The sequence below is a fragment of the Fusarium vanettenii genome (assembly GCF_000151355.1).
Source record: "Fusarium vanettenii 77-13-4 chromosome 1 genomic scaffold NECHAsca_1_chr1_3_0, whole genome shotgun sequence".
In the NCBI taxonomy this organism is placed as follows: domain Eukaryota; kingdom Fungi; phylum Ascomycota; class Sordariomycetes; order Hypocreales; family Nectriaceae; genus Fusarium; species Fusarium vanettenii.
This window is the reverse complement of record NW_003315881.1, coordinates 3,373,567-3,400,078: the sequence shown is the minus strand read 5'-3', so window position 1 is coordinate 3,400,078 and position 26,512 is coordinate 3,373,567. Positions and strand designations below refer to the sequence as shown.

The following is a 26,512-nucleotide window of genomic DNA, read 5'->3' as shown; positions in this document are numbered from 1 at the left end:
GTCATGAAGCCTCCTCCCCGACCGGAATCTGCGTCGACGAGATCCAATTCTCCATCATGGCCTGGCCTTCTGGCCTACCTCTTGCATTCACACCACCGCCACCTGCGGCGTGTTGCACCGGTCTGCCCGTTTCCCTCTTCTTGACGACGAGGCAGAGCACCTGACCATAGATGGCGAACCCGTCATATGACACGTCCAGCGCTAACTTCTTCTTGTCGTCGTTTTCGCCGGCACCATCCTCAGACGAGCCTCGGCGGGCTCTGTGCCGTTTGTGTGGGGGTGCCTCCGTATCAGAGTCGATTTCGATAGGCGACGCTGTTTCATCATCTCCGGATGCCTCAGATTCATCGTCGTCCCGGATAGGTCGCCCTCTTTGGCGCTTGCTCCGCCTTGTTGCCGTTTCGACGAGGGGAATATCTGCCAGCCGGACCTCGCTTTCATCTTCTTCCAGGACCGCAGTTTGATCCTCCGCGTCGACATCAACGGGGACGCTATCAGTTTCACCGATAAGCTTAGACGAGTTGGATTCCATTCTCGGAGGTAGCTTCTCTCTGAAGTGTTTGGTCTTTGTAATCAAGGAATGCCGCGTGCTCGTCTCTGTCAGGAAGATGGAGACTTCAAATTCGTCTAAGTGAGATTAGTCGACTGAGCAGGATATAGAGTGGGCTTTGTGAGGAGATACCTGAAACCACGACATCCTTGATTCCCTTCTTCTTCTTGCTCTTACTCTTACTCCTTTGCCTCTCCTTCTCTTCACGGAGCTTTGGGAGAACCAATGGGCGGACGCTCTCAATCACCTTGGGTAACACTGGGTCGCGAGGATTGAGAAGCCATGATTGAGCCAGGGCGGGATTGTCGAGATAGATTCGGCACTCGAGGACTGAGAACTTTGATATTCGTAGATACCGTCGAACTGGCGCCATCGTGTAGATGAAGAGTGAAGGTTCAAGCGTGAAGGATGAATGAGACGATCCATGGGAACGTGAATCGCGAGGCCCTCGATTTAGTGATGTAATAGGCGGCAGCCTGCTATAATTCGCTGCACCAATACGCTAAAAACCCAAACCTTCCACTGGAACCATGGTGGGCCTTCAGCCTTGCAGCTTGGCTCAAGCGAATGGATGGATCGTCAATTGACTCAAGCGAGTAGCGCCAAAATTCTTCCTCAGCCGCGCCGACTACATCGAATAACTTGTTCTGCGACAAGGCTCGACTCCGGAACTTCCCAATACGAGGGCCACGACATGGTTCTCGATAAATCATGTCCAAATCCTGGAAGTCGACCTTGAGGCTGCCTCGGTCGAGCTTCCCGTACGTTATCCGAGCACCTCTCTCTGTTCCATCGTGGAGCTAACAAAGCCGATCTCGCAGTGCTCGTCCGAACCCCACGCTCCTTCAGCAACATCTTCGCCAATGCACCGATGATCTTTACGTCTGGCAGGCCCAGAACCGCCCCGATGAGAAGCCATTCGTCCTTCACGATGGGCCCCCATACGCCAATGGCAACCTCCATGTCGGCCATGCTCTGAACAAGATCCTCAAGGACATGATTGTGCGGGTCAAGGTGCAGCAAGGACGAAGAGTGGAATACCGTCCAGGCTGGGACTGCCATGGACTTCCTATCGAGATGAAGGCTCTTGGGTCAAGTGCTACAAAAGGCTTGACCCCAGTGCAGATTCGGGACACAGCGCGTCGCCTGGCCTCCAAGACGGTCAAGGAACAGATGAAGGGATTCCGAGCTCTTGGGGTTATGTCCGACTGGGAAAAGAAGTGGACTACAATGGACCGAGAGTTTGAAATCCGACAGTTGCGCGTCTTCCAGAACCTGGTTCGTCGAGGTCTGATCTACCGCAAGCACAAGCCCGTCTTCTGGTCGGCGTCATCCCAGACTGCGCTTGCAGAGGCTGAGCTCGAATATCGGGATGATCACATCTCAAAGGCTGCCTACGTTAGGTTCCCGATTGTTTCTGACTGGTCTTCGGTTCCCGAGCTTGGCAAGTTCAAGGGCAAGCTATATGCGGCTATCTGGACAACTACTCCTTGGACACTCCCGGCGAATCGTGCTATTTCTGTGCACAATGATCTCACCTACTCGGTCATTCAAGTTGGCTCTGATGGATATCTCATTGCTACTGATCGTGTAGAAGCTATGCGACAGATCATGCCTCCTTTCGAAATCGTGGTTGACTCGATCCGTGGCTCTGACTTGAAAGGTCTCGAGTATCACAACAAGCTGCGGGGTCAGTCTTCAGCCTCACAGCTCATCATCGATGCCGACTTTGTTACTGCTGATTCCGGAACCGGTCTTGTTCATTCTGCCCCTGGACATGGACAGGAAGATTATGAGGCTTGCGCCAAGTTTGGTATCGAGGCTTTTGCTCCTATCGATGACAGTGGCCACTTCACCAAGGAAGCCTACCCTGACGATCCTGAGAAACTCACCTCTGCTCCTTCGATTCTTGACGGTGGAAGCCAATCGGTTCTGGACTTGATGGGTGACGATGTTCTTGACACACACAAGCTGCGACACAAGTATCCCTACGACTGGCGGACAAAGCGACCTGTTGTCATCCGTGCTACGGCCCAATGGTTTGCTGATGTCGGCAGCATCAAGGAGGACGCTCTTGCGGCACTTCGAGATGTTCGATTTGTCCCTGAGGGTGGCCGTGTCCGTCTCGAGAGCTTCGTCAAGGGTCGTAGCGAATGGTGCATTTCCCGTCAACGCTCCTGGGGAGTCCCGATCCCCGCCCTCTACGACGAGAGCGGAAACGCGGTGATGACAACGGAAACAATCGAGCATATTATTTCAGTTATGCAGGAGCGTACCTCTTCTGCTTGGTTCTCTGATAGTCCTGATGACCCGGCTTGGGTCCCCCCGACCTTGACTGGCAAATACCGACGAGGCACTGATACTATGGACGTTTGGTTTGACAGCGGAAGCTCCTGGACCGAAACTGAAGGACCTGCCGATGTCTATCTTGAGGGATCTGATCAGCACCGCGGCTGGTTCCAGTCAAGTCTGTTGACTTACGTGGCGTCACATAAGTCAACAGATAACACCAGCAAAATCGTGTCCCCCTTCAAGACTCTGGTTACCCATGGATTCACCCTCGATGGACAGGGCAAGAAGATGTCCAAGTCCCTTGGAAATATGATTGTACCCGACCAAGTCATGGATGGCAGTCTTCTTGGGCCCGTCAAGGCAAAGGGCAAGGGCAAGGGCGGCCAGCGGTTTGATGGCCTCGGCCCTGATGCTGTTCGTCTATGGGCAGCAAGTGCTGATTTCACCACGGATGTACTCATCGGACAGACAATCCTCCAGCCCATTCACACTTCATTGATCAAGTACCGGACCATCATCAAGATGCTTCTGGGTTCGCTTAACCAAGAAGCCCGGCAGAGCCAATTGACAAAATTGGATCAAATTGCGCTGGTTCAACTCTCGGATACCATGTCCCAAGTCATGGAGTCCTTCGACAACTACGAGTTCCACAGAGCAACTGGCTTGATTAACCGCTGGGTTGCGACAGACCTGTCTGCATTCTATCTGGAGGCCCTCAAGGACCGCCTTTACTGTGGCGATGGAGGTGGTATCTTGGAACCCGTCTTTATCGGATTTTTGCGCATGCTGGCACCGATCACTCCTCTACTGGTTGAGGAAGCGTGGTCGCATCGGCCAGCGTGGATGGCGGAAGACACGTAAGTCGTCAATGCGCGGCAATGCAAAGGCCGATATGCTGACAACAAGACTAGATCCCTGGAGAACCCGGCACGACAGCTGTACAGCTCTCCCCTAGTTGACCCTCTCCGATTCACGATTCCACAAGACGTGTTGCGCAATGATACAGCCATCATCTCGGAGGTGCACAGCGCCGTCAAGGCAACTCTGGAACAGGCTCGGGCCGACAAGGTACTTGGCAGTTCCCTCCAGTGCTCGGTCAACCTGGTAGTGGAGGAGGGCAAGACCTTGGCCGTTCTTGGACGGTACCTGGATGAGCTGGAGACCATGTTTGTGGTGTCATCCGTCGAGGTGAACCAGCCCGTCTCTGAGAATGCAGTCTGGTCTTACTCGCAAGAGTTTGAGATCCAAGACGCCAAAGTCAAGGTGCACGTGCAGCCACCAAAGCAGGAGAAGTGCTCTCGGTGCTGGCGATATGTGGCGCCGGCCGAAGACGCCTTGTGTGGCAGATGCGAGCATGTTGTTGGCGGGCTGCCAGCCTCGGCATGAAGCGAGGAAGAGAAGGATAGACGGTGATGATGACGACCATGGCGGTGTATACCGTAGAATCTCCCGAACACATGTACTTTATTTGTAAGCTAGTAGAGCTGTAACTATTCCTAGAACCGAGGCGCAAGTTGGCGGGCTTGGATGGATAGACAGAGTGTAACAATAAAGACCTACACGAGACACCACTTACTACCAAGACATCGGAACACGGGTCAACGGCCCAGCCACGAGCCCGACAGGTGAGTCAAAATGTCCAGTCGCATGACTTTATTAATCAGATCCATCGGGCTGCCCCTGAAACCCCCGCCTCGTTCAGCAACTGAGACGTTGGAGTTCAGCTCGAGGCTGGAGACTGGAGTAGACGTGTCGTGGTGGTGCGTTGTTTCTTTCATGTGATGCACGACGATCGGGGGTTCGGGCTGAAGTCTCCCCGGTACTTGGATTTGCGTGACGGAAGCTCCAAAAGCGTTGTACCTTACATCGTGGCTGCCACCCAAAGACATGTGTGCGTCACTGCCCGCCACGGCCGTGCCTAGGAAGAGAACATGAGAGGTGGGAGAGGCGTCAGGCCCTGTAACCGGGGGTCGAGGGTCCCGTCCTGTCCTGTAGCGCTCCCGTGACGTGCTGGGACCCTCCAACCTAAATGGAAGTCAGTTCTTAGAACAAGGCAGGGGCCGCCGCCGCATGGAGTAACTGGAGAACATCCAATCCTTTATGCTCTGCAGATGCAACGACACAACTACACAAAAAATTCACTCGCACCGTGTACTGTATCCATTCATCCTCTGCGGAGCGCCATGAGCTCTTGAAGGCGGTCTTTTCCGCTGGGCTGGCGACAATATCCACTGAAATATCTACCTACCTACGCTACTCTCGCCTACCTGTGCTCCAACTACTAGCCCGGGGCCGACCTCGAGGCCGTCGTCACCAAGGACAACAGCTTCGACTGGGATCTCGGACTCCGATCGACCAGGATCCTTGGAGGAAAAAATGCTGCACTGCTCTATCCATCAACACTGACGACAGACCCCCCCGCCTCTCTTCCGAGCTGAGCGTCGGCGTGGTATGTGATAGCAAAGCGCAATGGCGGACCTGCGTGCTCCGTCGTCCCTGAGTGCCTATGGGAGACGATCTGGCCCTGTGACGCCAGAGTATCCTACGAGGTTCAGCTACGACACCGCCGAAAGGGGCGAGGCCAGCATCGGCGCCCTCCTCAGCGCCCCTATATCGCCAGAACGACCCCTCGCCTTCTCCGACGACGAGCTCCTCCCCCGATTCAATCCCAGATCCCGCGGTGCCGCCAATGCGAGCAGCGCCCTCCAAGCCGGCCGGCCGAAGAGAAACCGATCACGGCGAACACACAAGCCGCAAGCCAGCGGCGCCTTCTTACTTCAGGATGCCGTCGTTGGCGACGATGATTCGTCCAACCAGCGGCGCGGGCCTCGAAACAACTCTCAGCAAAAGGGCAAGGACCCTTTGGAGCCGTACTCTTCCAGCGTCCCTCGCGAATTCGGGCTCGGCATCGGCCCCGGTAGCGGTAATCGAGCTCGGGTTGTATCACCGGATTCATCTCAGGAGGAGCTCTTTGTCAACAAGCGACATGATGGCCATCGACGAGGCCGTAGACCAGCGGCTGCCCAGCAGGGCGCTGCGCTCGACGTCGACTCTACCCAGATTGTCAATATGGCCTTGAATCTGAGTGAATCCCGCCGTATAGCTTCGCGGCGCAACCACAGCCGCGCGAACCCACCTCGTTTGGCACCCGTTCAAGACAATCAGGCTGGTAGCAATCTCAGAGCCCATCTGCAGCAACAGCGGAAAACTTCCCGGGGCATATCGCCGATGCCGAATCAGTCCCTGCCGAACCAATCTCTTACACCACGACTTGCCGGCGTGAGGTCTAGCAGTCCTCTCCGCTCTCCTTTTGAGAACACCACCGACGCCCCATACCGTTACCACTTCTCTACCTCAACACTAGCAAGAGCGCAGAAGGCCAGGGAACACCTCGAGCTCATGGCCCAATATCGACATTTGCTGGCTGTTCTTCCTCCTCTCAAGATGGGTTATGACAGGCCTGCAGGGGCGAGCCCACCGGGTTCACCAACTACTGAGAGGAAGATGATGTCGTTCGGCAGCAGAGAATTCATGATTCCTCTCGGGCGAGAGTATAACCCTCTGCAGTACATTCGAAACCGAAAAGTTCGAGCGCGTGAAAGGATGGTCATTGATGGCGAGAAGCAGGGATTTGCCGATGTCGAATCAGTCAAGGATTGGGTCAATGAGGCAGCAGATCGAGCATCAAGAGACCTTCTTTCCAGCGACACCCCTGCGCTGCCTCCCTTTCCAGGCGCCGAGGACATTGATCCACAGATGGCATCGGACTCTGCTGCGCAGGCCGCTCTTCGCGTTAGACGCCCAAGAGTGGATTGGTTCATTGAGCCATGCGACTTGATTGCAGATGCTTACTGGCTAGAGCAAGACCATCACAAGCAGCTCATTGAGGATAGATTCTTGGGCAAGATATACCCACAAACAGCAGATATCAGCCGCCCAATGTCAAGACAGACGGACGAACTGGGGACTGGTGTCACGCCCTTCGTCACCAAGACACTTGAGGATGTGGACGCGAGTTCAGACAAGCCCCTCAAGATCGATACAGACACTTCCGAAACGGGCCACCGAGGCCGTACGAAGCAAAAGCTGCACGACATGGGATCATTTCATCGACATACGAGCTCGACTCACGGTCACCATGATTTCTTGCGAAGGAGACGTGGTTCCTTGTCTGACTCTGGTAGTGAGGACGAAGTGAAGAGCGAGGGAAGGACTCGACGGCCGCGACGGGCAGGGACAATATCCAGTCGCGACAACGAACTGTTGGAGAAGCAGATGCTGGAAATGATCGCCCGAGAAACGAGACAGCAGAGGCTTTCCCATGTTCAGGAAACCGAGGCAGAGCATATGCAAGCTGACGGTTCTGCATTCCCCGAGCATGTCCTCCCCCTGAAATCACCTGGTCTTAGGAAGTGGTCTATAACAGAACCTAGCGACTCGGACCCTCGCCTTGTGCAGGACAAAGGCGTGGTAGAGTCTTCGTCTCGGCAACATCTGGGGAGATACACGGGAGGAGGGTCTAAGCGCGACAAACACCACGTGGAAGACATCGACTCTCCTCAGCCAATGTCTCCTGAACTCATGCCGCAGCAAAGTCTGTCAGCACCGCCAACTGGGTTCGAACTCTCTGCTCCATCCAGCCGATCCTCATCTCCATCAAGGAACCCCTTTACCAAGGTCAAGCAAATATTTCGAGACAAGAGTCGTGAAGAAGACGATGACCAACCTGCCGAGACTGAATCGTCTAGCCGTCGGCCGTCTATACCTGAACCGGCCTCGCCTACCGACACAAAGCCGCTTGAGCGACTTCCGTCCAACTCGCGACAAAACTTTGAGGGCCACAGGTATCAGCGCAGTGTGGGCAGTATCAGGCCAAGGGGCGACGATCAGGTCGGTCTTCGAGGAATCTTCAAGGGGCCTCGGATCGATACCGTAATCCGAGGTGGCGTTTCAAGGCTGGGCGATATGCTATGGAAACGAGAGATGCCCCTGGATCCGTCAACCGAGGCTTTCTCTGCCGACGAATCGGATAATGACCAATCCAAGGGAAGAGCACGGCTATCTCTCACTCTGTCCCGGTCGAATTCAAGGCGAAACAAGCCCGAATCTCAACCGGGACCGAAACACTTCTTGGATACAATGCCACAGTTCCAGCCCATTGCCGACACACGTGGCCAGTCAGGACTGCCGGACAACCACAAGTCATCATCGACTGATATCAAGAAGCTGAATGAAGCCAAGCCTCGTGGTCTTGTCCTTAGGCCACCAAAGCTTGATGTGCCTGATGATACGGACCCGCGAAAAGTCGAAGAGGTCTCTGCCGAGCCTGAGATGTCGGAAGCAGAATCATGCCGTGAAAGTACCAGGGCCACAGAGAAGAACACTGATGAAGTTGGACCCATGGTTCGGTTCGATGAGCCTGACAACTTCAAGGCTAGAAAGTGGTCCATCGCGAACCAAGCCCTTCCCCAAGAGGGACACCTCTCCAAGAGAGAGATTGCCCGACTACGAACGCTTATTCTTACGTCTGGCATCAAGGCTATGGAGATCTCTCGCCGTGCTCAGGAGCCCAAGAGGCCCCTTGGCAAGGATAGCTTCCAGACGCTTGGGTGCTCATCTCAATCGAATGTTCCAAGCGTGCCATGGGTCGAGATTGCTAAGCTGACTCCCAAGAAGTCACTGCCGTGTGATGACCCGATACCTTACTGTGATCACTTTCCCCTTGCGAGCCGCACGCTGGGAGTCGCCATCCAGACCTCAATGGAGCAATGGCAGACTTCGGCAGATCGTTTTACAGGACAGACTCGTCCAAAGCTGGAAGAGCGCATCTGGTGTGTCCGCTCTCGTATCGCGGATGAGCTGTCAGGCATGACGGGTGAGGGTGCAGACCAAGCTGACGAGACGGGCAAGGACCTTGCCCTGGGTCAACTCCTCAAGGTCAAGCACGTCCTCGACCTGATCGAGAAGATGATGCGCAACAGGCGCAGAAGGTTTAGATGGCTCCGTCGAGGTATGTGGTCCGTCGTCGAGTGGGTGCTCGTCGGCTTCATGTGGTACGTCTGGTTCGTCGTCACCATCTTTAGAATCGTTCTGGGCCTCGGACAAGGCGTGTGGGGAGGCATCAGGTGGTTGCTGTGGCTATAGACGAAAAAGGGGGAAGAAGAGAAGATGACAGAGCCACATACACGACACAACAAAAAAAGACTGGAGTTTTGGAAGAGGGGAGTCGGTGCAGAAGAGGAGTTTTCAACACGGGGCACGTCATTTCACATCCACACATTCTCATCATAACCATTATCACTCTATCCTTTTACTATCTACCTATCCTTTGCCCACCCTTTTTTCTTCTTCTTGTTTGGACACATGGGAAAGTTCAATATTGATACCCCTTTTCTTCCACGATGAGGGCAGCAGCATGCCGCGGCGCAGTTGGGGTGCCTTTGGGTGTTGCGATTGACGACAGTGGCAGCATATAGCCTCGGAGTGTACGACCTTTTGTGCTTAAGCGACCTTTGTTTTGTTTCTCGTTCTTCTTTTTAATCATCATCTTTGTAACTATGTAACCTAGCTAATACCAAAGACAAAAACACCGTCTTTTACACACTCTCTTTCAACACCATCTTCTTTTGTCTCCCTATCTCCTGTATCCCTATATATATTCACATCCCATATTACAACAGAAAAGCATGTAGGATAACAAGCCATGTCGACAACTAATCCATCATTACAACGACTAAGAAACTCTCCTTCTCTGGAAGCTGGTCTCGAAAAATGGCAGGGTTCCATAGTCCCTGGTTTGAACAAAACAATTGAAACAGAACCGAACCACTTCGCCAGCAAATGACGCAACACTCCTTAGATAAAAAACACCGTTTGCACCACCCCCTTTTGATTTATTCGATCCTCTTCTTGCCCTCCTCCGCGTTGAGGTACCGCGCCGTGCTGAGACCCCTCTCGTGCTTGGCCACGTAGGGTCCAATGACAACGTCCTTGCGTGCCTTGGCATAGTGCTCGTTGTAACCCTCCACGGCGTATGGTCGGGGATTCAGACGGGGCCAGTTGACCTTGAGAACAGGTTAGTTGCTGCTTGGCAAAGGGCATGGAGGGGAAGACTTACATAGAGCATACCGTGGCTCCAAACGAAGCTAAAGGTCCAGATTGCGACAATGGACCAGAAGAAAAGGAAGATACGCATGGGCAGGACGCTCGCGTCCGGGGCTCGGCGGGTGAAGAGACCGACAAAAATAATAAATGCGCTGAAAGCAAGAATATAGGGAATTGCCTGGATCAGGATGGGACGGCGGTCAGTGAAGACAAGAGTGGTGCCAATGTTGGTGGAGCCAGGCCTGTAGGCTCCGAGAAAGAGATCAAAAGAGTCCTGTCGAGGACCATCAAGGAAGTTGTTACGGAAGTAACGCGTGATGCCGATACGGGCATCCTGGAGGGCACCGACCTTGGTTCGGTTGCCGGTTCGGGTCACGTCCGTCTTCATGGCGCCGGTGCCGGCGTAGGCGTTGGAGATGACATCGGCATTGTCGGCCCAGATGTTACGGAAGATGTCCTCGAAGGCAGCGTCCTCATCACGGAACGAGGCGCCACGAGGCATGAAGCCAACATCCTCAAAGATGCGGTCAAGGGTGTGGCGTGCGAACATGCTCTGAACCACGTTGGTTCGGTCGAGACAGTCCATACAGTTGGTGCGCATAACGCTGGTCTGGTACTTGCGAGCATCCAGGTTACCGTCCATGCTAGATGGCGTGTCGACGGCCCGGAAGTAGCCTTGCTTGTCGAGGGCATCGGCCAACTTCTCGATGAGGGCATATGCCTTGTTCATCTTCATGCCCTTGGTCTCGCTGTGGTAGTCAAAGTAGACGTAGTGCAACCGGTCAAACTCCTGGCGGTTGCCCTCAGGCTGTATGGTGGTGAACTTCTCATCGGTGAGAAGGTCGGCCTCGTGTAACTCCTTGGGGGAAGACATGAGCTTCTCAACCATCTTCTCGTACGAGTCCTTGACCCGACGCTCGCGACCCTTCTGGTTGACGAGGTTGATGAGGTAGTTGTCACCATACAAGCGGATCTGCTCGTCAAAGTGCTTCTGAGAGGCAGTGAGAGCCGCATCGATACCGCGGATCTGAAGCTTGGGGACATATCGCAGGCTGTTGATCTCTGCCCAGAACGTCGGAACACTTCCGCGGGTCTGAACATAGGAGAAGATCTGCATCTCTTGGCCAGCGCCAGCACCGTACTTGCCACTCTGCATGTCTGAGCTGCCTGCATATCCACCGAGTCCACTGTTGCTGTCATTGAGAATGATAACCTGCTCCGTCTCATTGTAGTTGGCAACATGACCTTCCTCATCTACACCGCGTGTGAAATATCTTGTACCGCCTCGGTGGCGTGAGCGTCGAGAGATGAGCACCATAGTCAGAGGGTTGCCCTTGAAGGTGGTGGGCTTGATCTCGAGCATGCCGAATATGCATGGTAGGATAAAAGGGTCGATGGCCGGTTGCGCACCGGGTTGGGATCGGGCGCCATTGTTACGGAAGTCGATCAGGTCGCTCTGGAGATACTTGTTGAAGAAGAAGCGGTCATCGGCCCGCATCCACAAGGGCTTGGAGGCGTCGGCGAGGGACTGGCGCTGGAAGGAGTTGGTGAGGTCGATGGAGTAGGAAAAGTACATGGGCCCGGAGGCTAGGAATGTCTTGAGGAGCTCGATGAAGACGTCCTCGTCGGGGTCATGGATCAACCGCTCGCGCATGGGTAGAATCTCGGTGGCAGCGACCTTGTAGACCATGTGGCCCTTGAGGCGACCCATGGGCTGAGCCTTTGTGATGAAGATGACATATTTGTCTTGATATGGTCAGCGTTGTTGCACCAGCCAGCACCAGCTAGGGTTATCCAAGCGGTTGGCGCAGCAGAGACGAACCAAGTCGAAGCTGGATAATTCCCAGAATACCGGCAATACTCGAGACACGACTCGCTCTCTTGGCCGACGCGGCGCCGCCTGAGCTCAGACGAAGATCGCCAGTAGGACGGTCGATGACGAGGGCAGGCGCATCGGGGGACGAGGGCGAGGCGAAGGTATACGAGTCGTTGGCAACCTTGACATTAATGTCGCGATAGGGGAGTTTGGAGGCGTGAAGTTGTGCCATCATGGGCGGTGTGGTCAAGCTTCCGGGAGCTTGGTTGACGGAGCTTGAATTAAGTTGAAGGTCAGGAACGGCCGGAAAGCTTGTGGGATTAAAGTGCAAGCCGGGGACTGGGGAGTGGCCAGATCGGCGACTTGTCTGGCCTTGAAGGCTAAAGAAGGAAGGGAAGGGCCTGAGAAAAGGGACTCGACGCGAGGGATGGGCCGAGATGATTGATTAGAATAGAAGCTCAAGACGGCGTGAGCCATGAGGCCAGCGAAGCTAGGGCACAGCCACATGGATAAGGGAAGCCAAGAGTACATGTGGCGCACCGCTCTAATGATGCACGTCACAAGGATGAGGCTTGTGAATGGCCTGTGAAAAGGGTGGAGAGCCCGAGGTACTTGCTAGTCCCGCCATGACGCACCAGACATCCAGGTACCATCCTCTCTGTGAGGTCAGATTGCGCGTGCTTGCGTGCGTAGTCACCCAGGTCAAGGAAAAAACGAGACACCAATACGGAGGTCTATCTCAAAAGTTTTGTCCTGGCCCTCAAGCCACACAAATACACGAGCCAATCAGAGGCCATTTTCCAAGCACAGTTACATCGGTACTTATGGTCCTCTTTCTTTGCTTTTGAAGCCCCTATCTTCTAAGGATATAGCTCTCTAAGCTTCACTAGATTTCCCCCTGGGCTCCAATAGCCCTCCCTATAGCTTTAGGGAGTAAGTAACTGAAAAGATTTGCTCCAAAGTACCTCAGGTACCGACAGGGATAAGCGGCCTTGGCGCTATTAGCTCCTGGACAAAACTTTTGAGAGAGACCTCCGTACAACAAACAGATTTACTTACCTATCTCTAAACATAGTTAAAAAAAAAAAAAAAAAAAAAAAAGTTAAGAAAAATATACAAGAAAGCTCTAAAGTATTATAATTATTATGAGATATTTCTAAGAATCTTATTATAATTATAGAAAATTATCTATTAAATCTCAGATGAGTTAGTTAATACTCTCTGCTGTTCTGGTGTCTCGTTTATTTCTTAAACCGCGTGGTAGTGATAGAGTACGTACCCCCTTCTCGGACCCTCAAGACCCCGTCCAGGCCGTCCCGCCGTATCCTACAGTGGCACAGCCGCTAGGAAAAGGGCCTGCCTGGCACCCTGACGTGTGCCTCGTGAGTCTCCAGCCAGTCACGACCAAGGCAGCCGCTCTAGTCGGGTCCCTCTTCTCAAGGCCGTCGCCATCCCAAACCAACTTAGAGCCCATCTCTTCGCACTCGCCTCTCACCTTTCAGCCTCCCGTCGACTCTTCCTCTCTCCATCTCTTTGTCCGGTTGTCCACTGCTGCAGATATCCATCCTATATCGACGCTTTCACTGTCCCTGCGCATCCCACGGTCGAGTCCTCGATACGCTACCCAACCCAGACGTCGCTCCACGCCGTTGTCTAGGACACGTCCGACTGCCTGCCCCAACCCCCAGCACCAGCAGTCATACCGCCACTACCGCCGGCCTTCGCTGAAGCTCCTCCGTGCACTCTCATCTCGACACAGCATCCCCGTCTTCCAATATGGCTTCCCGAGCACCTCCCGCTGGCGCCCGCGGCACCAACACCCGTTTTGCGCAATTCAAGCTGGTTCTTCTTGGTATGTGACGTCCCAGCCACTCTTCTAATTCGTCAGCCCGGTTCATTAGTCGCTAACCATGTTGTAGGCGAGTCTGCCGTTGGAAAGGTATATCAAAGCGATGGCCTCCATCATGATACAATACTGACATGTCTGTTCAGAGCTCAATAGTTTTGCGATTTGTCAAGGTAAAGCCGACCTGAACCCCACGTCATTGTACTCGGGACTCATACATATATCCTCCAGGACCAATTCGATTCTTATCGCGAGTCTACTATCGGCGCTGCTTTCCTCACCCAAACCATTTCGCTCGACGAGAACACCACTGTCAAGTTCGAGATCTGGGATACGGCTGGTCAGGAGCGCTACAAGTCACTGGCTCCCATGTACTACCGAAACGCCAACTGCGCTGTTGTTGTCTACGACATCACCCAATCCGTATGTCCAACCCCAGGCTGAACTGGTCCCCTCGGCAACATGCTAAACTCGTATCAGGCATCACTAGACAAGGCAAAGGCGTGGGTCAAGGAGCTCCAACGCCAGGCAAACGAGAACATCATCATCGCTCTTGCAGGAAACAAGCTGGATTTGGTCACTGAGCAACCCGATAAGCGTGCCATCCCCACAGCCGACGCCGAGGCCTACGCCCGCGAGGCTGGTCTCCTCTTCTTCGAGACGTCGGCCAAGACAGCCGAGAACGTTGCGAACCTCTTCACAGCCATCGCCAAGAAGCTTCCCCTGGACCAGGCCGGACCCCGACACGCTCGACCGGGCCAACGACCAGGAGTCAGTCTGGCTCCTGAGAATTCCAACACCAACATCAGCGGACCCTGCGCCTGCTAAATGCCATTCCGAGTTTGAGTCATCGAGATTAGAGGCAACCTTTCACTACGCTCCCGCGAATTCACCACACAAGAGAGCTCGGCGCGGGTACATGCATAGCAGGTGTCATTCACAGGCTCCGATCCGAGTTGCTTAATGAGCTGGGGCGCGTCACATACTTACTGGAGTCTTTGGGTTTGGAGGGAATCAGTTCAGTCCATACTTTTTAATACCGAACTTGAATTTTGTCGTGCGGTGGTTTAGTTTGGGTGGTTCCCGAGTGCTTACCACTGCCCCAGTTCAGCACTTTGGGCGCCACGGAGAGAGATAGAGTGGTTTGCGGGATGAATGAGCAGGAGAGTTTGTACAAGGCGCTCTGTAGCATTCCCCTATTATGTTTTCAGCGTCTTAATAGACCGCTGTTGTTAGATCAAGGTGTGGACTGAAGCCATTTGATGACGAGTGACCTGAATGAAGTGCCGAGAAACGCAAGACAACATGACGCGGGGTAAGTACCAGGTAGCTGCATTTGATATCAGGCATCACTTAGTTGAGACCACCAACATCCTCTGAACACGAGGCTGTATCTCAATATGTATTGTGACGTGGTTGACACAGAGATAGGTCATCAGGATCTTGGCCACGCTCACATGCCGATAGTGTCACTGCCGGCTTGACTATATGTTGGTATAACAGCGTTGAAGACAAGATTTTCTGAGGAAAAACTTGACGAAACATGACAGATTAATCGCATGTGAATAGTCCATATTTAAATCAATTCCTCCCGTAATATCATATTCTCATGTTCCGCTATCCAACTGCCATTATCAGTATCAGTATCAGTATCATTCTAGTTGCGTCACCCGGTTCCTGCCGCTCGGGCATGTGAGCGGATCCGGAGCTGGCTTTAGCCGAACTTTTACCCTGAGCGTTTTTGAAGCTGCTCTCAACTCCATCTAACCGAATTCAACCCGCATCGCGAACCGCGCCCTGTTCGCCATTGCATTCCCTCATGTTGCGAACTTCGCTTCGGTCTGTGAGGGTGCTCGGTGGTAGGCCCTCCGTGGCCGCTGCCGCCCGCCAATGGCCCGTTGCGGCCTCGCGGCGCGCTGCCCTCGTCGGCCAGGTGAGCTTGCCCTTCCGACGTCACCAACGGATGATGGGAAATACTAACCTTATCTCTCCAGCGTCACTATGCTGTCGACAAGAAGCCCGAGTCCGCATCTTCCCCTTCCCTGCCGAACACCCAGTCTGTTGCCTCCGACAAGATCCACGAGACCACCATTGACGATGTCGGAGAGACCAAGGCCGCTACTGTAGACGCTCCCAAGACGACTCCTCCTCCTCCTCCCCCTCCCCCAGCTCCCAAGAAGAAGGGATTCTTCCGCAGACTTAGGAACTTTGTGTTTACTCTGTTCGTCCTCGGTGCTGTCGGCTTCGCCGGAGGTGTCTGGTATTCTTGTTTCAGCGACAACTTCCACGACTTCTTTACTGGATACGTCCCATTCGGCGAGCAGGCCGTACTTTACCTTGAGGAAATGGAGTACAAGAAGAGGTTCCCCAACAGCGCCACCAATGCCAAGTCTCGAGATGCGGATGGTGCCGTGAGAATCCCCGCCCAGAGCGGTGCCTCGTGGAGGGTGGCCGATGGTACTCGACGCTCCAGCGCTGGTCCCGTTCCTGCGAAGCAGGAGGAGCCCAAGGCTGAGGCCCCCAAGCCCAAGGCTGCTGAGCCGAAACCTACTGCTAAGGTTGTTGAGAAGCCCGCTCCTACCCCCGCTCCCGCTCCTACTCCTCGGTCCGAGTCTGGTTTCAAGGCCCCCGAGGTCAATGAACCATCTAGGTACCCTCCTCTGAAGCCTATTGACCTTCTGTCATTGGATGACGCCAGGGAGCCCGTCATTCAGGACCTCGTCCACATGGTGAATGACCTTATCCTGGTCATCAACGCTGATGGTGCCCACGGCCGCTACGGATCCTCCGTCAACAAGGCCAAGAATGAGATCACCAAGGTTGGAGGCAAGCTCAAGGGCATGAAGGAGCAGTTTGAGAAGAAGGCAGCCGGCCAAGTTAGGGACAAGATCGATGAGTTCGACAAGGCCGCCACCGATCTGATTGACCGTGTTGAGAGCGCCATGATCACCCAGGAGAGTCAATGGCGACATGAGTTTGAGGAGGAGATGAAGAAGGTCCGCGAGAACTACGAAGACCGAGTCAAGGTCCTTCTTGAGCGTGAGCGGAAGCTCAACGAGGAGAAGCTCCAGAACCAGCTCCTCGAACAGGCCCTTGCTCTTAAGAAGGAGTTTGTCAAGGATGTGGAGAACCAGGTTGAGCAGGAGCGTGAGAGCCGACTAGGCAAGCTGACTGCTCTGTCCTCGGCTGTTGCGGACCTCGAGAAGCTCACAACCGGCTGGAACGAGGTTCTTGACACCAACCTTCAGACCCAGCAGCTGCACGTTGCCGTCGAGGCTGTGCGAGCAAGCCTAGAGGATGATCACCACCCTCGCCCCTTTATCCGCGAGCTCGTGGCTCTCCGAGAGATTGCCTCGGACGACCCCGTTGTCAACGCCGCCATCGCCTCTGTGAACCCCACCGCCTACCAGCGCGGCATCTCTACTTCTTCCCAACTGATTGACCGATTCCGTCGTGTCGCTAACGAGGTCCGAAAGGCCTCGCTGCTTCCTGATGAGGCTGGTGTTGCAAGCCACGCATCCAGCTGGGTGCTCAGTCACGTCATGTTCAAGAAGCAGGGCCTTGCGGAAGGCAACGATGTGGAGAGTGTCCTGACCCGCACCCAGACATACCTGGAGGAGGGTGATCTGGACTCGGCGGCGCGAGAGATGAACGGCCTGGAGGGATGGGCCAAGACTTTGAGCAAGGATTGGCTGGGTGAGGTTCGCAAGGTGTTGGAGGTTCAGCAGGCTCTCGACGTAAGTGTATCCTCTACTGGTTCTGACCAATCTGCTAATACGATGACTAGGTGATTGCTACAGAGGCCCGTCTGCAGAGCCTCCGTGTGGATTAAGGTTAAACTAAACAAAAGGAGCCGTCTCATTTGTTCTGTATATTTGTCCCTGGTGTCGTCGTGTCTAGAGGGGTTCAATGCCCGTGTATTAGATAGCAATAGACGATGAGGGCGTGGCACCGTTTGGTAGCTCTCTGGTGACCAGTTCTTGTCGATCGACGTGTTCCCTCAGATGTCATCTCACCCTCTATAAGATCCGAAGTCCCCCTCGGCAACTTGGCATTCTGTTGGGATGCAATAAGCTGCTTTGGGGACTCGTTGCATGTTGCTCGGAACATTGAGGCCACGGGTTGGTTCCCCTCCATCGGGCCGTTACTAGATACTCAGGGAGGGGTCGGAGTCTTTCTTCATATCAACTCAAGTACGGCCTTGTTCTCTAAGGGCAATTCCCTGCTTGGCTGGGAGCTAGTGGCTAACAAGAAGAAAAGAGACTCGGTCCTAAAGGCCTCGGCTTCACCGGCCAACCAGGGGTGTCCAAGGTTTCGGTCAACTCTCGGTGCAGGAAGTCTTGTTGGGCATCGGCAGGTTTCAGAGTAGGTTGGCAACCGGTAGCTGTCCATGGCAGCCTGAGAGGGACGGGAGGGGTGGGTTTATGGCCAAGCCGCCATCCACGATGGCATTCACGTCTGGTGTGACACACATATATCGAGAGAAGTATTTAAACCGTGTGTCAATTCTTCTTTCCATTATCCTCTCCAGTCTAAACTTGATCTCACCCTTGATACTGAAGGATGTCCAGGCAACCAAACTCCGATGTCGACCCTGTACGTAGAAGTCCATGGTATCAACCCCAGCTATAATATACTAACTCTTTGCTTAGCCGGCAGGCCTAGTTTCTAATTTCTTTGAAAAACTGGCTCACGGTTTCAACAATGCCTTCTCTCGACAGGCGGAAAACGAAACCCCGCAGCGTGGCAGTGAAGCTAGCAGTTCCCGTATGTCGTGCAGATGCCATCTCGCGGAAGAAATGGCCTGGGTCCTAGAAATAAAATTCGCCTCGGATCTGGATGTTCCAAGGGACACCACGCCAGAGTGGAGAGCCTTCCTCCAGGTCAATGCTCACGATGTGCCGAAACTGATGAGGGAGGGCTTCTACTGGAGCGAAGCCAATGTCGATCAGGAGAGGGGAGAGTATGCGTGCTATCCCCACGAGGAAAACTCAAGCCTCCAAAGGTTCTGCCGCACCTACCACCTCGACGACCTGCAAGATGATCCGCAATGGGTGGCTGAGCTCATAGTACACTCTCACGAGCTTCGCGTGCTCTCCGAGTTTAGGATACGGAATCTCAAAATCGAGGATACCCTCTCGGCGGTAGCCTATCGCACTCACGACCACTGGGTGTACTACTATCACGTCAATGCACCATGGCAGTGTATAAATGCCATCTACGACGATATGCCGCTGAAGGGCTGGTGGCCCTGGCCAAAGGAATTAAAGGCAGAGGCCGAGACAGAAGACGAGATAGAGAACGAAGTTGAGGAGGAAGCAGAAGATGAGGCTGAAGACGAAGCCGAAGCCGAAGCAGAGAATGAAGCAGAGGACGAAGCTCAAGTCTAGGTTGTGGCAATCAAGACAAGAGTTGCTTATTGGCGTCAACTCTGACTGAATGGTTTGCAAGTCTCAAAACCTGATGGGGGGCCGCTGGAAGATTGAAAGGGCGAATTCAGATGAGTCTTTGCTAAACTTGAAAACAGACCAAAACAATAAAAAGTACTAAGGATGTTATCATGTTTACCTACCTAGGTAGGTCCTTATTTATCTACATCATTCCCGAATAGGGAGTTAGGTAGGTATAAGAATAAGTCATGATGATGAAAAAGAAACCATGATTAATCCAAGACCAAGGCTCCTCTTGGTCGACGAATAGGCAGTCTCTTTTCCCACACACCACCAGCAAAAACCCATCTCTAACCTCAACTCTACACAGCACAGCTCATCAATCACTTGGAATGTGCGATTAATGATTGAAAAAATAATGCGATATCGTTGCTCATTACTCAGCAGCTACGCCAGAGTGCGCGTCTTAGCCATGAGCTCGACAAGCACTGGTCGGTGCCTCAGCACCGCACCTCGCAGCTACAGTGAAGCTCTCGGCCTCCTCTCGCAACTCTACTCCAACCGCCAAATCACCCATCTTTTTGAAAAGGCTCCCAGCTCAAGCTCTGCAAATAAGCCGGCCGAGGACCTCAATGCCTTGGCCATCCCGGAAATGCGCCAATGGCTCCGCCGCGCAGGTTACGAGCCCAAGGATCTCGCACGCCTAAGACATATACACGTCGCAGGCACAAAGGGGAAAGGCTCCGTGAGTGCTTTCGCCACAGGCATGCTGCGACAATATGAAACAGTTGGGACATATACGAGCCCGCATCTCGTCAGTCCTCGAGAGCGCATTGCTATACAGGGCGAGCCGGTCTCCCAGGGCCTGTTCGCTGAGGCCTTCTTCGAGTTGTGGGAGCGACTCTCCGAAATAGCCAAGAAAGAAGGCATGGGCACTGCAGAGGCTGAGGGACCAAACTCGAAACCGTTCTTCTTTCGTTTTATGACCATACTCGCATGGCACATCTTCCTGCGGGAAAAGGTTGATAGTGTTGTTCTCGAATGTGGAATCGGTGGCGAATACGATGCCACCAACGTGGTGCCGCCTGAGGCTGTCTCGGTTGCCGTCTTGACGCAGCTGGGTATCGATCACGTTGCCATGCTAGGAGATACCGTCGAGAAGATCTCCTGGCACAAGGCTGGTATCTTCAAGCCCGGCGTGCGTGGTTTCGTCCGCAAGATAGAGGAGAAGCCTAGCGTGAGGCGTGTCCTGCAAGAGAGAGCGGCGGAGAAAGGTGCCGAGCTCGTCGAGCTAGACGACGCCCTTGTTGAGCAATGGGGAGGCGTGCCAGGCAGACTCCCCGGAAACTTTCAAAAGTACAACCAAGCACTTGCCGTGCTTGCTGTACGAGAACATCTAGGTATGGGAAGTGACCCCAAGACTGCCCTCCTAAACCTCCCAGACAAGATGGTCCAAGGCCTGAAGGAAGCAAACATTCGAGGCCGCTGCGAAGTCATCCAGCAGGGTCACATCGGATGGCATCTGGATGGCGCGCACACCAAGGACAGCATGCAAGAGGTTGCAAAGTGGTTCGTCGCTACGCTTGGTCCAGATGACTCTGCAGTTCTCGTCTTTAACCAACAGGAGAGAGACGCAGCTGAACTCTTGACGGTGCTTCTCGACGCTATCCGAGATGCTTCGGGACGAGAAAACGTCTTTAGTCACGCCTTTTTCACAAGAAACGACCAGGAGAAGCCGGTCGACGGCGAGAAGAGAGACTTGGAGGTGCAGCTTCGCGTAGCGCGAACGATGGATGAAAGGGCACCTGCCTGCCATACAAAGACGTTTGACAACATTCAGGATACAGTCGCTGAAGTAAGAAAGATTGCGGAGCAAGGTAGTTCACATCAAAAGGTCCTAGCAACAGGGAGTATGTATCTTGCAGGGGGTATCTTACGGGCCTTGGAGCCCGAGGGTCTATTATAGATGCCTTCCTTCTAATATGCCCATCTACCTATACGCGCCTTTATTTTTTTGCCAGTTACAGGGCATCAGCCTTTTCCAGAATGCCCAGGGCTCCGCCGACGAGATGCAGACTCCCGGTAATCAAGGCCTGCACCGTCTCACCCTCAGGGAGACCCTCACCGACGTGCCGGGCAAAGTCGATGGACTGCTCAATTGTCGGCATGACCTTGACATCGGCTTCAGGGTCCAGAGCAGACCACTTTTCAGCGAAGCGGTGTTGAACCGTCATCTTGTCGATCTCAGCCGGGTCGTACTGTCGGTTGACAAAGTCTCGCTTGTAGCCTGAAGCGGCGTATGTGACGTTTGTGCAAAAGATGACATGGTCAAAAGCAGGTTTTCCATCTCGCCTCGTCGCCTTGAACACAGAATCAAGGAAGTCGACTGCCTCGGAGCGACCTTGCTGGTTGAAGATCATGACACGAGGGCCAGTGCTAAGGGGGGTTAGCTTCATGAATAGGGGTTGAATTAGGAACATACCGTCCTGAGGTTTCATCCTTGAACCACTTGGCCGACATCTTGAGACTGTCAGATGTGTGAGCGCCATCGACGTGCCAGGTCACCTTTTCCTCCTTCTTTACTTCGCATCGGCCTCTCCACACAACCTTTTCAAGACCTTCAACAAACTCCTTCGGTAGCGGTCCCGTCTTGGGTGGTAGTGGAACTCCAACCTTTTCCAGTGCAGTCTCAGCTAGAGCAACAGCCAGAGTAGCATTGCGCTTCTGAAAGACGGCGTCTGGTCGGATCTTGACAGCCTCTAGTCGAGGGTCGATATCCAGAACTTTCAAGTCAACCTTCTTCTCCACTGCCCTCTTTCTGAGGACCTCGTCCGCATCAGGGACCTGTTCAATCGTAAAGGCCGCGCTGCCGGTCTTCATGATGCCAGCCTTGTGCCATGCAATCTTTGCAACCGTGTCACCCAACGCAAAGACGTGATCAATGCCTAGCGTGCTGATCCCTGATGCCACAGGCCTCTCGACGACGTTCGTCGCATCGTATTCACCTCCAATTCCCGTCTCATATACGGCAACATCCACACCCTCCTGAAGAAACACATGCCAACTCATCAACGTCAAGTAACGAGCGTAGATGGGCCGGGGAGCCATGAGTTCATCACCTTCCCCCTTAGGCGCCGCCTCAAGGCGGTCCCAAACTTGGAAAAAGTACTTTGCAAAGAGTTCCTCCGAGATTGGCGTCGAGTTGATGCGAATACGCTCGCGCACGGCGATGAGGTGCGGAGAGGTGAAAAGACCCGTCTTGCGCAGGGCAGGATACGAGTTCTGATACTGAGAAAGAATGGAGTCGACAAAGGCGCAGGTGCTTCCTTTACCTTTTGTTCCCGCTACGTGAACTATCTTGAGGCGGTCCAAGTCTGCGGGCTGTTTCTTGTTAGTCGTGATATTAAGCGGTTTTTTTGCCAAGCTCTCACAGTATAGCCGATCCGATGAAGATAGGTCTTCATCTCTTTGATAGACACGGCATCCGGTCTAATACCAGCCTTCCTCCGAGCCTCTATTATATCGAAAGGCGTCTGAAGTGAGTTGAGCGCATCAATGGCGTCCTACAACCAAGTCAGCCTCACTCAGTCACTGCGGGGGTGAGGACTCTACATTGTAGGATCGACTTGAAGAAGCCATAGTGTATAGGGAGGCTCTTGCAACTGCTATGAATGTGAATGGTTGCCTAATAGCTCGCCACGATACATGACGCATCGAATTGGGCGACGTCTATGAGCGGGAAAAAAGTTGGTGAGAGGAGAATGTCTTGGGGTTGAGTGAGTCGCTGAAAGCTCGGGTAATCCACTCGTGATGGAGGCTAGGTAGGTATGGTGATGCAAGTTTAGTAGGCTGGATGTCGAGGTTTCAAAAAGAGTCAAAAATTGCTTTAATGAGTCCCAGATAGTTGAGTTTGTGATTTTGATATACTTATCTCTTCCGGTGAGGCAAAATTGTACTCACTCGTTGATGCTGCCGGAGACCGTCGGTAACTGTCCGGCGCCGGCGCCTTTACTACGGCCGTTCGGAGGCGAGTCCGCTAACAATAGTTCCCATGGTTGATAGAATCACGGTCAAGCATAGAGCATAAACAGGGGCTTCTGGCACATTCAAGTGCATACTTCGATTCATTTCTGAAATTCTCGAGATTTTCAAAATCACCAAAAGACTGATACTACATCGCTCACTCCCACCCCAACTCCCCTATCATGCATCGTCTCTCGGCGCCGTCTCCGAAACTCCGGAGCCATCAACCGATATTGTAATCATCAACCACGCCGTGTCTATCCAACACCATCTTGTTCATTCCCTCCTGCAGCGACTCTGCGAATTTCTCATCGTATCTCTTGCCGCTGGGGAACCATGCCAGCCTTCCTCGCCAAGTGAGCCAATTCTCTGCCATGACGCCCTCAGGGGCTCTCAGGATACCCGTTGCCACGTCGACGATGTGCTGCTTGGTTCCCGGCCTTCGATCCTTGTGGGAGTAGAAGATTGTTGCTCCGCAGGTGCCGCAGAAGGATCTCAAGGCGTCATCTGATGACTTGAAGGTCTTTGCCGTGCCGATGAGGAGGTCGTCCTTGATGGGAGGCTCACACACCGAAAGGGGGATAAAGGTCCACCCAACAACATGAGTGCCATTGACGAGGCGGCAGTCGTCACACGCATCAAAGGTTGCATGCCATTTCGACTTGTCCTTGTGAGATACAAATTGGGACATGTACTCGTCGTCGATAACCTCCTGGCTTGGTCGAGGGATCGTGAAAGAAACACCCTTGCACTCGCACTGGACGCGAAGACGTTCCTTTCCATCCTCGCCAACCTCGGGGCGAGATTCGACAATCTTGGCATCCGGACTGTCATCAGGAGGGTTCCAATCGATAAAAGCTTGGCCCCTCGTGTGCGTCAACGCCTGCGCAATGCCACCATCCTTTGTCGACTTGCTGTAGATGTGCTTGCGGATGTGAAAGTACTCAGGGCCGTCGATAAAGATGGAGGTGGAAGGCGTCCAGGTCCTCTTATCGATTGCAATGCAGGCAATGTGGCATCCGCAAGTCGAGCAAAAGTTCCAGGTTGCAATTCCGTTTCCGATGAGGAAGCCCGTCATGTTCTTCTCCGACGACGGTGCCACGAACTTGGGGATGACGTCCAGGGGTAGCGCAGCGTGAAAGATGCATGGTGCTCCTGAGCCATATCTGCAGAGGCTGCAATGGCAGAGATGGGTAAGAAACGGGAGGGAAGACACAGGCACGTCGACTTTGAAGTGAACAGAGCCACAGAAGCACTTGGCCTCGAGGGTCTTGGTGTCGCTGGACTCCTTCATGGCTTGATGTTATAGATGATGGCCAAGCACATCAAGATCAAGATGCAGGAGGACAAGTTCTTGTCCACCCCGCACGGCCATTAGGTGGCTTTTATACTGTAAGACGCCTAAAACACTCGATCCTTCCCTAGGGTCTCACCCAATGCCTGTCAGATCTACCAAAATTCATGGCTGATGTGTCAAACACGCCTTTGTGCTGTTCGTGAGATGAGGGGCGTGCATCGCACTAACAAGATCGACGCTATCGTTAAGTTGATAACGGCGACCGTGAATGACGTCTGGGACTTATCTTATGCCGGTGTTTACCCGTCACGTTAAGCTTCAGGCACCCCTGCCATTTTTCCTCATCACTCATCATCGCTACCTCCCCCCGACAAAAAAAAAAGTTCTGTTTCCGCCACCAGCGCCTCACGGCAGCTGCATCAGATCGGCAAAATGTCTCCAGGCAAAGACAGTCTCCAGGATCTCGAACGGCATCGGCAGCTGCTCGAAGAAAACGTCAGCAAGCTGCAAACGGCCCTGCAGCATTGGAGGACGTGGGATGCCGAGTATGAGGCTCTCAAGGAGGAGGTCGACGCCGTGTGCAAGACAACCGAGACGGAGCTAGCCACAATCCAAGATGGCTTCGAGGGCGAGCTCGTTAATCGACGTGAGATTGATGAGATTTTCGGTCAAAAGAATCGAAAGTCCAAGGAACAGATCCTAAACGTTCTTGACCGACGCATCGACTATGTCACCAAGAACATCGAGTCCTTGGAGAAACAGATTGAGGCGGCAGAGAATAAGCTTGCCGCGGCTACAGTTATCAGTCAGCCAGATGCCACTGATGAGGAGGGTCTGCCGATCACTGAAATTATTGAGCAGCTTGACGACGACGACAATGTCGTCTCTTACAGGCTGAACAAGCCTGGCGATTCGTTGCCTCAGGTTCGAGAGGCTCTCGAGAAGGCCGGTGTGAAGGATCTCGAGGAGGATGAATCGACATCAAAGGAGGAAGCCACAGAGAAGGAACCGACAGTTTCAAGGAGCGCTCCAGAGCCGGCAGCTGCACCAACACCATCACAAGAGCCTGTGCAGCCTCTTCCCTCTGCCAGCAAAGGAGTATCGTTTGCCGTCGACACAAAAACACAAGACGGACCTACCCCCCAGATTTCACGGAATGCCAAGCGCGTCGAAGAAATCATGAACCATGCAAAGGAACAGGAAATCATCAGCAAGGAACAACCAATTATTCCCGAAGACGATGACGAGGAGGAAGCAGAGTTGCGCCGACAGATGCTCGCATACTCGGGCGAGATTGGTGCTGTTGTCGCAGAGTTGCAACTGGAGGAGGGAGACACCGATGACGATGAGGACTACGATTTTGAGTATAGCGACGAAGGTTTCGAAGATGATGACGACGAAGAGGACAAATATGGCCGGTCCACTGGTCGCATCGTGACAGATGGCTACCGTCAAAGGATGCTCGAGCTCGAGAAGAAACTGGGCATCAAGTCCCGTTTCACTGAAAAGGCCGAGAAAGAGGAAGATGCGGAGTCGAGCTCAGACGATGAGGGTATTGGCCGCATTGTCGTGAAGCGAGAGGCCGAAGCATCATCCTCGGCATCAAAACCAGCACCCACCAAGTCAAACATCAAGGAAAAGCAACCCGAGGCATCCAGCGGCAAGAAGGGAATTCGCTTCGCCTCAAGTCTCGACATTGCTCCCGAAGAGGAGCCCACGACGCTTCCGGTGAGGGAGGCTATTAAGGAAAAGGAACCTCTGGTGGAACCACTGAGTGACATTATTGTTGAGCGATCGGGCCCTACCAAGACCCCTGAGGTCAAGTCGAATCGCAAACCTTCTCGCTTCAAGAAGGCTAGGGATACGGGTGTGCCACCCGGTCCTCTTGACGTCCCCGTCAAGTTCCTGGATCAAGATCGACCAACGGCGCCCACGGGTCCCGAAGGAACAACGTTAGCTGACACGTTAGTTGAACGCGAAACAAAGGCAGATCCACAGCCCCCGGATGAAATTGACGATGAAATGATCCACCACGAGGTTGCTGATGAGTATCAGAGAATGCGCAAGAAGTTTATTCAGCGAGAAGGTGGGTTCCTCAAGGAAGACGAGTCTCCGATCCAGCCCTTGGACGAGCCGGATGGAGGAAAAGAGAGGGTCAGCCGGTTCAAGGCTGCGCGACTCTCGAAATACTAAA

At 53.6% G+C, this 26,512-nt stretch overlaps 10 protein-coding genes across 10 annotated transcripts; 7 read left to right on the top strand and 3 right to left on the bottom strand.

Moving 5' to 3' along the window:
- Positions 1-1,261: 1,261 nt before the first annotated feature.
- On the top strand, positions 1,262-4,228 carry NECHADRAFT_75329 (uncharacterized protein; the record flags this gene model as incomplete). Its single annotated transcript, XM_003054476.1, has 3 exons — positions 1,262-1,311; positions 1,372-3,699; positions 3,754-4,228. 3 exons carry the CDS (start codon positions 1,262-1,264, stop codon positions 4,226-4,228), a joined length of 2,853 nt encoding a protein of 950 aa, XP_003054522.1.
- Positions 4,229-5,311: 1,083 nt separating this feature from the next.
- On the top strand, positions 5,312-8,986 carry NECHADRAFT_30551 (uncharacterized protein; the record flags this gene model as incomplete). Its single annotated transcript, XM_003054475.1, has 1 exon — positions 5,312-8,986. The coding sequence occupies one exon, from the start codon at positions 5,312-5,314 to the stop codon at positions 8,984-8,986; it is 3,675 nt and encodes a 1,224-aa protein (XP_003054521.1).
- Positions 8,987-9,735: 749 nt separating this feature from the next.
- NECHADRAFT_31484 (uncharacterized protein) lies at positions 9,736-11,994 on the bottom strand (the record flags this gene model as incomplete). The annotated part of the gene is made up of 3 exons (XM_003053765.1): positions 9,736-9,906; positions 9,960-11,692; positions 11,769-11,994. The coding sequence occupies 3 exons, from the start codon at positions 11,992-11,994 to the stop codon at positions 9,736-9,738; spliced, it is 2,130 nt and encodes a 709-aa protein (XP_003053811.1).
- A 1,386-nt stretch (positions 11,995-13,380) lies between these two features.
- On the top strand, positions 13,381-14,866 carry NECHADRAFT_102393 (uncharacterized protein). Its single transcript, XM_003054474.1, has 5 exons — positions 13,381-13,614; positions 13,682-13,701; positions 13,755-13,781; positions 13,840-14,031; positions 14,089-14,866. The coding sequence occupies exons 1-5, from the start codon at positions 13,539-13,541 to the stop codon at positions 14,434-14,436; spliced, it is 663 nt and encodes a 220-aa protein (XP_003054520.1). The 5' UTR covers positions 13,381-13,538; the 3' UTR covers positions 14,437-14,866.
- Positions 14,867-15,427: 561 nt separating this feature from the next.
- Positions 15,428-17,440, top strand: NECHADRAFT_75325 (uncharacterized protein; the record flags this gene model as incomplete). The annotated part of the gene is made up of 3 exons (XM_003054473.1): positions 15,428-15,541; positions 15,603-17,345; positions 17,396-17,440. 3 exons carry the CDS (start codon positions 15,428-15,430, stop codon positions 17,438-17,440), a joined length of 1,902 nt encoding a protein of 633 aa, XP_003054519.1.
- A 731-nt stretch (positions 17,441-18,171) lies between these two features.
- Positions 18,172-18,998, top strand: NECHADRAFT_75324 (uncharacterized protein; the record flags this gene model as incomplete). Its single annotated transcript, XM_003054472.1, has 2 exons — positions 18,172-18,204; positions 18,261-18,998. 2 exons carry the CDS (start codon positions 18,172-18,174, stop codon positions 18,996-18,998), a joined length of 771 nt encoding a protein of 256 aa, XP_003054518.1.
- Positions 18,999-19,470: 472 nt separating this feature from the next.
- On the top strand, positions 19,471-20,647 carry NECHADRAFT_75323 (uncharacterized protein; the record flags this gene model as incomplete). The annotated part of the gene is made up of 2 exons (XM_003054471.1): positions 19,471-20,567; positions 20,623-20,647. 2 exons carry the CDS (start codon positions 19,471-19,473, stop codon positions 20,645-20,647), a joined length of 1,122 nt encoding a protein of 373 aa, XP_003054517.1.
- A 372-nt stretch (positions 20,648-21,019) lies between these two features.
- On the bottom strand, positions 21,020-22,637 carry NECHADRAFT_90362 (uncharacterized protein; the record flags this gene model as incomplete). The annotated part of the gene is made up of 4 exons (XM_003053764.1): positions 21,020-21,434; positions 21,481-22,379; positions 22,430-22,561; positions 22,611-22,637. 4 exons carry the CDS (start codon positions 22,635-22,637, stop codon positions 21,020-21,022), a joined length of 1,473 nt encoding a protein of 490 aa, XP_003053810.1.
- A 480-nt stretch (positions 22,638-23,117) lies between these two features.
- On the bottom strand, positions 23,118-24,379 carry NECHADRAFT_98951 (uncharacterized protein). The gene has a single exon (XM_003053763.1). It carries the CDS (start codon positions 24,313-24,315, stop codon positions 23,245-23,247), a length of 1,071 nt encoding a protein of 356 aa, XP_003053809.1. The 5' UTR covers positions 24,316-24,379; the 3' UTR covers positions 23,118-23,244.
- Positions 24,380-24,750: 371 nt separating this feature from the next.
- NECHADRAFT_75320 (uncharacterized protein) lies at positions 24,751-26,511 on the top strand (the record flags this gene model as incomplete). Its single annotated transcript, XM_003054470.1, has 1 exon — positions 24,751-26,511. One exon carries the CDS (start codon positions 24,751-24,753, stop codon positions 26,509-26,511), a length of 1,761 nt encoding a protein of 586 aa, XP_003054516.1.
- Between the last annotated feature and the right edge of the window lies 1 nt (position 26,512).

Excerpts from the sequence above, each read along its gene's own strand:
- NECHADRAFT_102393 (XM_003054474.1), top strand. The coding sequence starts at position 13,539 with ATGGCTTCCCGAGCACCTCCCGCTGGCGCCCGCGGCACCAACACCCGT. Across the intron at positions 13,615-13,681 it reads ATTCAAGCTGGTTCTTCTTG|GCGAGTCTGCCGTTGGAAAG; the intron begins GTATGTGACGTC and ends ACCATGTTGTAG. Across the intron at positions 14,032-14,088 it reads TCTACGACATCACCCAATCC|GCATCACTAGACAAGGCAAA; the intron begins GTATGTCCAACC and ends AACTCGTATCAG.
- NECHADRAFT_98951 (XM_003053763.1), bottom strand. The coding sequence starts at position 24,315 with ATGAAGGAGTCCAGCGACACCAAGACCCTCGAGGCCAAGTGCTTCTGT.